Genomic DNA, 11,966 nt, shown 5'->3' with positions numbered 1-11,966 from the left:
TGGTAAATGCACCCTACGTTGTATACAAGAGGCATCATAGCATGGCTAACTCTCATGATATTTGATGGTTTACTTAAACCATCCCAGTCCCTAAACTCACATGATTCACTGAGAAACTCAGCTTCCGTTAAAAAAAGGGTTCCAGACTTCAGAGTTATGAATGAAAGCTTGAATATACAAACTGAGTACATTGAGACTCCAAAATGAGAAGGCAAGTAAAAAGAATTCACGTATTCCTTACTTGTAAATATTTTTAAGCCATATCCCTGAAATTTGGAGTCCTGACTCATGATTCTTAAGCAGGGTTGTGATTAGTGATGCTGGGTGTGTCACAACTGAACGTGCTTCCACAGGGCATTGGTCCAAATCATAGCCCACCCAAGTAAAAGGGGGTTTCCACCTTGTTTTGGAATCTTAGAGTAGCATAGAGCTGGCTAGGCAACACCCTCTCCCAAGACACCACAGGGTTGGGAATCTGTTGGGGGCACAGTGCTGAAAAGAGGTGAGGCAAGATTATGCTGCACTCCAGTGAGCATTGGATAATGTAACAGCTCCTAGAACCAACAGATGGGGAATCAGAACTGGCACTTTCTTCACCCTGATCTGCAAAACGGAGCTAAATGGCAAACAACAGATGGCTTGCTTTAACCAGGAGAGAAAGCAAACACTCTGTGGCTTAAAGTGTCTTGTAAACATTGCAGCAAGAAGTTTCCTAGCTCCTCTTTGCTGGTGGTTCTTAGCCCAAGGGCATCAGGATCTGATTCTTTTCTTTTTTCTGGTCTCGACTATGAAGTTTGCCAGCAAAACTGAAGCTCAGCTCAGGGTGTTCGCACTCCAAGCTCCTCTTTGGTGACAGAAACCTCCACTCTGCTGACAAAATGATTCCACCTCTGCTGAATGGAGTCAGGTTCTGGGGCTGCCCAGTGACCTGCAGAAAATGCATGTATGAACAATGCTATGTCTTCAGCTGGCTGCAGCAGTCCCCTCAGCAAATGGTCCTTTCCCAGAGTATGCTTCCCATTCTGGCAGCACAGGGTGCCAAAAGCACACAGGGTCTCTCAGCTTATGGGCAGAACTTCCTGCTGCTTTGCTGGGTAAGTGTAGACAGCCTTTGGCTGATGTGGCTGGGAGGGACAGAGCCAATGGGCCTTGCAACCACCACCTTTATCTAATGTGAGAAAGGAACAAATCCAAAACTCAGAAAAGGGGTTTCTTTTTTTCCACAAAACATACAATTAGATTACGGTACTCATTGCTACAAGATAGAACCCAAGAACACAGCAAGATTTTAAGAGGAAATGGACATTTGTATGAATAAAGAAAGTCTTCACAGGAGTATTAGATCATGCTAAAAATTGAATGCTGGAAGCAAGACAAAACCTAATGTTTCAGGATTTATCATTTAGGTAACAGGAATTAAGATGAGATCTCTGTGTGGGGAACTGATTATCAAATATCTGTTTATTGTGGGGTGTGTTGCATTTTCCTCTAAAGCTGAGCATATAGTCTTGACCACTGTTGAAGAGAAGATCCTGAAATAAACACAAACTTAGTCTTATCTTTTAAGATAATACCTCTGTTCCTTTATGCCTATTATGACAAGACATATCTTGTCTGTATAGTGTTCTGTGAGACAGGGCGCCCTCAAAAGTTCTTGTCCTTGGATCCAATCATTATTTCCTTACTAAATACCCCTCATATCACTAAAAATCCCTTCCTCTCATCAAAACCACCAGAACTATTGATATTTGTCCAAGCCCTACTGGAGACAAATTAAGTAAAGAAATGTAAAAAGCCAGTGCCCAGAAAATTGGTATTTACATGCACTTCACTCTTCAAAATTACTCTGTAGCACTGTGCTTACAAGGATAGACCCAAGGATTCAAGATCTTAGAACCCTCTTTCAGAGAAACAAGTATTTTTTTCACTGCACTATTTCACAAACTACCCAAGATCTCATTGACTGAGTTTGTTTTGACTATATATTTTAGGAGTATCTGTTACAGATGCTGAAGGAGAATTAATGGAACAGTATTTAATTTTGAGCAGCAAGACAAGCACCAAACAAATTTACAATTAGTCATGATTGGAGAGAAACATCGGAAAGGAGCCTTAATTTCCCAGGAGACTGAAAGAAAACAATGAAAAAAAGGCTTCTTGATTATCAATGATCAATTAGTATTATCCATCAAGGACTCTCTGAAGCACTTGAAGTAGTCCTAACTGTTCTTCTTTTATTGTTCCAAGGTGTTCCAACTGGCATGCAGTCAGATCCACCCAAAATTTTTCAAGAATATCTGAAGGCAGATGACTATAAAATTCAAAGTAAAAAATCTGTTTCACCTCCTGCTTCAAGAAAAATAAAGGAAGCACAAATTACCTCACAGATGTTATAGTTGTGGGGGGCCCTTCTTTAATAAACAATACAAAAAAGACAAAGAGTTTCCCGCTGACGTCAAACAATAAAAGCAGTTTCTCAGCAGCGGCAGGCAGTCTTACAAGCCTGAGGGTTTGTACTTTTAGCTCAAGTGACCTGACGTCACTCATCCTGATGTTGTGTGTGGAAGAAGTTATCTCTGCTATGGCAACAATATCAGCCTGAAAGGAGTTTTGAAAGCCCAATAGGGTAGTGTCACTCACACTGGTGGTGGATAGTGGATGGTAGGATCTCTCAGGGTGGCAGGTAGGCAAGCCTAAGGGAAGTGAGCTGCCACCCTAGCAGCCCACCATCACTCACGCTGATGGCAGGGGTCAGTTGGGATTCCTTGGTGGCCTCCAGGGCAATAGTTAAAAAGAAGATTTGGGTTCACATGTCAACGTCTAGCTTGAAAGCAGTGAGTACAACTGATTTCTTTTTAAATTTGTGGTTCACAAATGGCAGCAGTGACGGGAAAAAGGGGAGTTTCTCAGTAGGTCTGTTTGATTGCATGTGAAACTTACAATGGAGCTAGAGTTGCCTGGTTTTAATTTTTCTTTCTCCTGTACAAGCTGTGATGTTTTATTAAAGACCCATACAAAAGGGGAAAAAATTAAAACCAGACAACACCAGTTCCATTGTATGTTTCACATGCAATCAAACAGACTAGAAGAAAATCGTCCCCTTTCCGACCAACCTGCCCACCATTTGGGGAATGCATTTAAATCCAAAAGAGGAAAAAACCCACATTTTGCTAGTCACTCTTTTTAAAAAAAAATAGAAATTAGCATCTGGACCAAAATCTTCCATAAAATGGTATTCTGGCACCAAGTTTAACAGAGCTTACAAGAGACAATACAGGGAAAATTGGCTTTGTTCCATTGCAAGTGCTTGCAAAAAAACCCCTACAAGTCAAACTGCAGCTGATGTTTCATCAGCACCAGAGATATTCAGGATACAAAGGGGAACCAAAGGAGACACTCCACAATTACTTCTTATGAAGATAAAATACAGAGCACATTTTTTCAATCTAAAATTGGATATTCTTTTAAACTAAAGCTTCAATCCTGAAAATATTTATTCAGGTAACTAGCCATACAGATGTTGGGAATGCTCAGACATTTAAATCTGGGGCCTAAATCTGAATGTCCATTTAAAGCAGTCTCCATATGTACAAGCAATATAACAAACAAAACCAAAGCTCATTGTATATGGTAATTATCATTGTGATCAGCTTCCTGCTATGTTGTGCCCCTTTCCACCATTTCTTACCTATTCTTTTTCTCTTTAGACTTAAGTTATTTAAGACAAGGACAATGTCTTCTTATATATCTATAACACACAGCACAAAATATTAAATAATAATGTAGGAAATATCAGTAAAATTTTGCTTTATGCTGGTCATTCTTCTGTATATTTACAGCTATGACATTATTTGTGTATACTTGGAAGTGGAATAAACCAATTGTCTGAACATGATTCCTACAGGAAAAGAAAAATAATTAAAAGTTATATTATCATTATGTATACTTAGAATATAGGCATAATGCACATACATACCAAAAACCAAAGCATGACTCAAATCTTTACACTTAGTCTAATATACTTTTTCACTGAGTAAAACAATAGGAGCCATGAGGAAGTTATCCAACACAATAAATGCGGCCATGCAAACCGTTTCTGTTTAAAGGCTATGCTTCACAGTATAACAGTGATAGGATACCAGCCTGTTGCCAGCACTAAACATGCAAAATGTAAGGCTGCGTGAAAGCATGGACTATCTCAGAATAATTCGTGTGTTGCTGCTGTCTCAAATTGACACTTCAAGTTTCTTAGGAGCTTGTATACATACTGAAATTATACTAGTTTTACTGAAAGCATGCTACTGCAATTTTAGTTAAACTGCTGCCACTTTGTATATGGACAGATTTACACAAGTTTAAATAAGTTGACCAAATCAGCACATAACATGTCTAAAACGATAAAGCATGTCCATAACACTCAGTAATTTAATTAAATATGTGAAACTTTGCATTTTTAGTCCAACTGAAGCAACTTCTATATGTGGACAGAACCAAAGGATCTGTGTAGGTCCAATCAGTCCGCCTGAGGGATGTAATATCTGCGAGTGCTGAGATGTTAAGTAACAATTAGCAGTAAGCAATCATATAGTATCTCAGCAAAGATGTTTGGTTTGAAGACAGCATATGTATCCAAATCCCTGAGTCCCTGGGGATATCATTAGCAATTCTAAAACAATCTTGCCAAAAACCCAAAACCCCAGACATACAAACAAACAAAAGACCTCCCCAGCAGGATAAAGATAAAAACTGGTATAGCCACTTTCATTCCTTTTTTGTGTCCTTGTGACAAGGTGTTTAGCAGAATTTGCAGATTCATTGGAATCTGACGGGCCTCATCATGAGTGCTTCTGCTATGGCCTAAAGCTTGCGACCTCTGGGCTGTCAACCATGTGCCTTAATGCTCGTGCCACTCCAACCTCCTCAGTATAGCCACTGAAGGACTCATTTCAAATGTATTTTTAAACTACTTTCTATGACTCTCAAGAAAGAAGTTCTGAAGATGCTTGTAGATAAAGTGCTTTGAGATAGTTGGATAGAAAGTGCTGTTAGAGTACAAGGACCTGGTCCTGCTTACCTGATGCCTATCCTCAACATTGGGTACATCTACACAAGATGCTTTACTGCACAGTAGACTAATCTACTGTGCAGTAAAGCATTACCATCTACATGTGCATGGCATTTCCCACAGATTAACTGTGCACTATTTGGCCTTAATAATATAATCATATCTCTCCAGGGGTCTCCAGAGTTCTGTGGACAGCAATTTCTGTTGTGAAACAATGTTGGTACTGTGTATGACTGTGTATTACCACTCGGACAAGTTCTTGAAGTGCTTCAGGTGTTAATCCCAAGGTACCTAATACCTGGGGGATCCAACAGGACACTGTGCCAATTGCCACCAGATACTGCGCTCTTTCAGGGGCCCTAGGACAACCTGCCTCACTGACCCCCTTTTACCTCTTGCTGTTAAATTGTCAACTCTCACAGAACATCTTTCTGCAACTGCCCCATCACCTTCCAGTCAGGATCATGCAGATTTCCCCTTAGCAGATTGAACACAAGGTACTACCTGGATTAGCTTGGGTCACACTAAGCAAGCTGCTTTTAAGGTTTTAATTTTGTACATTGCAAGAAAACATTCCAAAAATGAGCAGTTTGGAGGAGGCAGGGGCAAAAAGCAGATTACAATGCTGGCTGGGTACTGGCAGGATGCAATTAAAAATCCTGTTCCAGCCCTTGCCCCAAACCACCTATCCCACAAGCTGCTTCTGGTGCCAGTTTTATCATTGTTTGATGATGCTGGGCGCTGAGGAAGTAAGTTCTGGTGGGGGAAGGGGCACAAGGAATGGGGGTGTATTTTTGCTGGGGAAACGGGGGCTAAAAATAGCTCCTGGTCCCGCTCAAACTTCCCTATGGAACCTACAATCCCCCAATCCTCCCAAACCCACTCAGACCCCAGCAACCCCCCTGCAGACCCTGCCTGTTCCCCTGATCCCTCTGCAGATCCATCTTGCCCCCCGCTCGATCCCACTGCAGCTGCCTCCTGCACCCTTGATCCCCCAAATCACTCCCACAAATACTACCTGCTCCCCAATCCCCCTCTGCAGACCCCGCTAGCTCCTGATCTCCCCCACAGATGCCATCCCCCCACAAACCTGCCCCTGGATCCCACTTGCCCTCTCAACCCCCGCCCGCACCACGGAATCCCCCAAGGTCTCCTCATCCCTATTTACCTTGGATCATTTTTAACTCAATCTAAGCTCCCCCTAGCTTGCCTGTGAGGCAAAAACCTACGGAACTAGTCAACCAACAGATTGACACCTATCAGCCACTTTAGACAATGGATTTCCTGAGATATACATCTACACAGATTGTGACTGTCATTATGTACATTTTCTTGGTTATTGAATAATTTACTGCAAGGACTCAGAAAATAATTTTCAAATACTCAACTTTGTGGAAGTAGACTATTGTTTTAAAACTAAGTGAAATTCTTAAGTCTTCAATATATAGATGCAAATTTCTAACACAAAAACATGGTTAGGCATTTTAAGAACAGAAATCATGCATTTCTTTCACTTTCATATAGCTTAGAAAACTGTGAAGCAAATAAAACATAAAAAACTTCAGCCTTAAAGGTGAATATTTGGATTATAATGGAAAATGTTTTTAAACTTGACTATGTACAAGAGTAAGCTATTTTCCAAGAGCAATTACTTCAGTAGGGTGTTTAATTAACAGTATGAACAAGTTTGTTCTGTACAAGAGAAAGGTAGTTTGTTAGTCTGAAGTCAGGCAGCTGGCAAGGTAGATTTACACCTTATAGACTAACTAAATCAGAGATGTATACAATAAGCTTTTGTAAGCAGAGGACTTTCTTCATCCGCATTGGGAATTAGCATTACATCTTATTTTGTAATAACCACAGAAAATTACAGTATTGCTAAAGATTCATTTAGCCTTTCCAGCAGCACTGTTATTCCTCTTTTTCAGGCTTATTTGAAAAAATATAATGGATTTATCTTCCCATGCTTCTATGATTTACTTACCTCCAGTTTTGGTACCTAACCTCCAAACTGTATTTCCAAAACAAAGGCTACTCTTCAGAGCATCCCCAAGAGTTGCTCAGAAATGCTAATTGTTTTTTTATGAAGGAAATGTTGTAAGATTTTTGGTTTTAACAATATTCCCAACAAAGATTGTTTGTTTTGTTTTATGTTCCAATGACAAAATGAAATGAAAGACAATTAAAATGTTTCCTTTATTTTCAAAATCATAAAACGTTTCTGGCTCTTTTTGCAAATTCAAGTTTAAGTAAAAAAATTGTTTTAAGAAACCAAAAGGCAAATTTTCCTTACCAATAAATAAATAAATCATTTTTTCATTTGTTATTAAATTAGTTTAACACACAGACAGCTTTTCTTAACTCCAGAGAAGCCAGACCTAAGTGTATCAGAGTGTTACAGCAGGGGGCGGGGGGAAAAGGGGGGCGGGAAGAGCGGGGCAGGGAGAGGGAGTGCATTGGCATAGTTGCATCTTCCTTTGATTTCTCTTCTACTCAAACTTTAAAGCCAAGGGGCAGTGGCACTTTTGTTCATGGCTGAATGCATTTGAGTTCATGGCTCATTATAATTTACCTGTTTCTTGCTAATGTCTCCTAATATCACCTAATTTCATAGGGGTTAACAACCCTCTCTCCTTTCTAATTGCCTTGATATCCACTATCCAAATTATCCTTTCTTCTGCAGTGATGCTATTCCTTAGCCATGCCTGATAAAGTCTCTCTTTTATCTCACAGCCCTGCAAACTGTTTTTAACCCTAGTTAAAAACCTTAACTGAGGTAGAGTAATATTGTTTTTAACCCTAGTTAAAAACCTTACATCAGGTATAGTAATATTAACTCAGGTGTAAAAATGAATGATGGCAAAGTATTGGAGGCACTTTCAAGACACTGAAGAAAATTAGATTTTGTTATAGAAATTTGAATAAGAGATATACATTTAACTATAATAATTGCAGGGCTAACAAAACAATTTTTGTACTATTGTGACCAGTTTTTTTGCCTAGTTTCTTGTGTTTTTTAAACTAATCTATAATCTAGCAAATTAGTGCACATTCCAATAAAGTTATATTCATTTTTACTTTGATCTTAAACTGAATAATGTCATGCTAGGCCCCTAGCAGATTAGTAAATTTTCTAATTTCTCTTTAACTGGAGAAAAATGTGTGCCATGTTATATGTAATGAGGCACCACACTATCTGTACCCTCCTTTTTAAAATCCTAGATCCACCCATGGCTACCACACACATGCATCCCAAAACTGAAACTGGGAAAGTCCATCTGGATTGTGATGCTGAATATTCAAATCATATGATGAGTAAACAATTCGTGGAGTCTTTGTTTACAGAACTGCATTTACTTTAAGCAACATGATGTTTTTGGTTGCAACCATGTAGGTGCTCTTAATATAATTTTAGGTTTAGGAATATGAGTGGTTCTACTGCAGAACCACTAGAGTACCTCAGCACCCTAGGGTACTGCCAGATTCTTTTTAAGGGTTTCCTGAGGTATGAAGAGATAAGCAGGTAAGTGCAGGCTCAGGCTTATCCCTGCCTGGACCCTCCCCCCGCCTCCCCAATGCCTGGCCCCTCAGATAAGCATCATAATACCTAAATAAGTTTTTAAGATTAGTGCCACTCATTTCACGAAAGTTTTAGAGGGAGCTTCCAGTCCACAAAGGTTGAGAAGCACTGTTCTAATGGCATTCCCATTATATAGGGAATACGGCTGGAACCAATGCCATCGGACATCAGAACACACAGAACACATTCCTTCCCCACCTTGTCCTGGGCTCAGACCTCATATATATTTTAAGCATAATTGGTGAAACTTGGCAGCAGATTAGCTGGATCTGCTAAACTTCAATGTTACTGAATCCTGATGCACCAATGCCTGCAGGTATTGTGTGAGAAGAGCATGCTCTTGTCTTCTCGTTACACTTGGTAATGTGCAGGGGGAGGGGGCAAATAGCTGCAGGTACCAACTGGTGTCTTTGCACTGCTGAGACCATGTGAGGGCAGCGGGGTGGGTTTTTCAACTCCCCCACGCTTCTCCTTTTCAGAATGGGGTGCTTCTAGATGAAGGGCAGCACAGACCCTGTGAAGCCAGCTTTCACCTACCAGATTCTTCCAACGCTTTTTTTTAAATTTTATGTCTTGGGCCAAATCTGTTCCAAATTTTATTGACTGAGCTGAGCTCAAAGGTTCAAGTCTGCGTGGCAGTACCACTGACAAGTATCCTTCTTCCCAGACACATCTGTCCGGGGCTTCAGATACTCCCAAATCCATGGCAGGCATCCGACATGCAAGCCCAAAGCATGGAGGCCTTGCAGTTCAGATGCCTCCTAGTTTTGCTTGCCCTAGCCAAAAGGGAGAAGGAACAAGTTAGGGGGAAAGCCAAAAAGCAACTCCACATGGTTGTAAGTTGTGTAGCCCAGATCCTCCAACCGGGAGGCTTTAGTAGACGCTGGCAGGTGGACCTCCCCACCGTGCCATGGAGCAGGTCTCCACCCTCAACTACACCAAGCCACCCAAGGCCCAGAAGAAGGGGATCCCCCTGCCAGGTCAGTAAAAGCACCTGGGCTAAAACCATCACCAAGGGATCTCCCCTGCCAGGGAAAACCACCTTTGAGGTCCTGGTATCACCCCCACATTGTTGTGACACTGCCACGGCCTGGCCACCAGCTTGTGCTTTCCAAAATGCTGCTCCAGACCAGGGTGCATTTCTGGCCTCATAGTTCAAAGAAGAAAAGGCAGGAGAGGAGCATGCCCCATGAACTCCCCAGGCTCCAGGGGGTGCCCCAGGACTGCCGGCCCCGCCCCCTACCCGGCCCCACCCTCTCCCGAGGCCCCGCCCCCACGGGGTGACGCTGCAGCCACCACAGCTCCTCAGTCTCCGTTTCGCGTTTCCCAGGCGGACGGAGGAGGCTTGTCTCTAGGAGGACGCCGTAGCGAAGTGGGTCCGCTGCTGTCATGGCGGCGGTTCTCTCAATGTCAGCGGCGTTCAGGCACCTTGCGAAGGGCGGCAGCGCGGCCGCTGCCCGCGGGACGCTGGGCAGGTAAGGGGGGTCCTGGGCGCTCCCTCCGGCCTGAGCTCTGCCGACGCCCCTCTCCGTGCTGGTGCTGCTGAGGACCGGAGCCTGGCGGGCCCGCTGTAGAGGCCTGGGCGCCGGGGGGCCGGGGCCGCGCTCCAGACCGGGCACGTAGGAAACTTCTCTTGCAGGAGAAGCTGCCCTGGGCTTGGCTCCCCGCTGCTCTGCTCCTTGAACGCCGGGGGGGGCCCCGGCCCGCAGGCAGCACTGGGTTCCCTCATGTGTGAGGTGAAATCTTCAGCCCTTTTGTTCTGCCTTTAGCACGGTCGTAATTTCTTCAAGGAAAGTTGAGACCTCCTGGAAGGTGCTGACATGACCCCGGCTTGTGGGGGAGCAAGAGAGGGTCTGCTGGGCAGGGGTTGGGGTTGGGGGCTGCAGTGCAGGTTCCTGCTGTACTTGTTACATCTGGGAGGTTGGGAAAATCACTTCAGGTACTTATGTCGCAAGCCCCACTCGGCTGCTGCTTAGTCCTGGAGGTGGGTGTAGCTCACAGACACCGTTCTGACTTGGAAGCTCTCGAAATGCCCAACGTCCTCCTTCTGGTTGTGTCCAGAAGGGCCTTGGTCTCTCCACGCCTTAGCATCTTGGTCCTTAACTGAGGCAAAGCCCCTGTGAGAACTCACAAAGGAGGCACTTCTTGGCCCAGCTCCTGTAGGGCCCAATCTGGAAATGAGGCTTCACGCAATGTAGAAGAAGGAAGTATTGCTGTTGCTGCTATTCCCAAACCTGGTGACTGTTGGGGACTTCAGTTCTCTCTTGTTCATGAGTATTTAATTCTGCAGTCTAGGAGAGTGACCTGAGCACCAGGCATGAAGATATTCAGAGGTGTTCTTTATGCTTCCTTTTAAAGCATGTCCACTTTTATGTGAAATAATTCAATATTCATTGGGATACAAAGAGAACACAAGAGTAGACCTGACTTTCTAGCTTAGGAGTTGTGGTACGTACCTCATTCAAATCCCAGCTCCAGTGAATAACTAACATAAAACACTGAAACAAAAAATGGATCTCAGGTCTTCTTTTTCCCAAGTATCAGCATCTCAGACCTTTTTTCTAACTATCTCTTCTTCACTAAACTGTAGTCATGTTCCTTCTTTCTCTGTCTCTATGAATATATAAATATTCCATATAAGGTAGATAGCTTCTTCAGGAGGATTTGAGGACATTCAGTCCACTATACCCTGTTGTCTGGTGGTTGTAGTATTTGTTTGGGGTGGGGGGATGAAAGATGCATCTTTCAACTCGTGGATCAGTGTTCTAGCCACTGAGCTATTAGATTGAGAGGCAGAATCCATTATCTCCTTCCCCATAAAAAAGGAGCCACCTTTGGCTTGTGAAAGGAAGCACTCCGTGCATAGTTACAACAGGTTCTTGTGACGGGTCCTGCAATTCCTCGCAACCCAGAGTAAAGTGTTTACATCTCAGAGAGACAGGATTTGAGTGATGTCCCTGTCTTAAAGTTCCCCATTTGCTAGTTTAGGCAGCTTGCTGCTGAAGGCATCTGCCATTCTTAGACACCTAATGCTTCTTGTGAATTACGTAGCAGTTTTAGCACACTGCTGTATATTCAGTAAACTCTGTTAGTAGACTGCAACATGCCTAAAACCTGGACAGTTGCAGTGCTTAATATTATGACATCAAAGTCCCTTTTTCTAGTGGTTCTCAACTTCATTAGATTTAAGGCAGCCCTCAGAAAATGCCAGTTCTTTGCTCTCACTTTTTTTTTTTTTTAAATGCAGTAAAGAACAGCTCTTCTGTTGCAAAGAGCTCGGAAAGGCCAAAACAGGTCAGAATATTTTTGACACTTCAAATT

At 42.8% G+C, this 11,966-nt stretch overlaps 1 protein-coding gene across 1 annotated transcript in view; it reads left to right on the top strand.

The window, feature by feature from the left end:
- Nucleotides 1-9,967: 9,967 nt before the first annotated feature.
- The window catches only part of NDUFS4 (NADH:ubiquinone oxidoreductase subunit S4), a 78,927-nt gene continuing 76,928 nt past the window's right edge, over nt 9,968-11,966 (top strand). Inside the window, exon 1 of the mRNA XM_019496116.2 lies at nt 9,968-10,120. Within this exon, the coding sequence (XP_019351661.1) occupies nt 10,035-10,120 (86 nt within the window). The 5' untranslated portion in view covers nt 9,968-10,034. The remainder of the gene's footprint in view (nt 10,121-11,966) is intronic.

Source organism: Alligator mississippiensis, chromosome 3 (assembly GCF_030867095.1).
Source record: "Alligator mississippiensis isolate rAllMis1 chromosome 3, rAllMis1, whole genome shotgun sequence".
Lineage (NCBI taxonomy): Eukaryota > Metazoa > Chordata > Crocodylia > Alligatoridae > Alligator > Alligator mississippiensis.
This window is presented reverse-complemented; position numbering and strand designations above follow the sequence as displayed.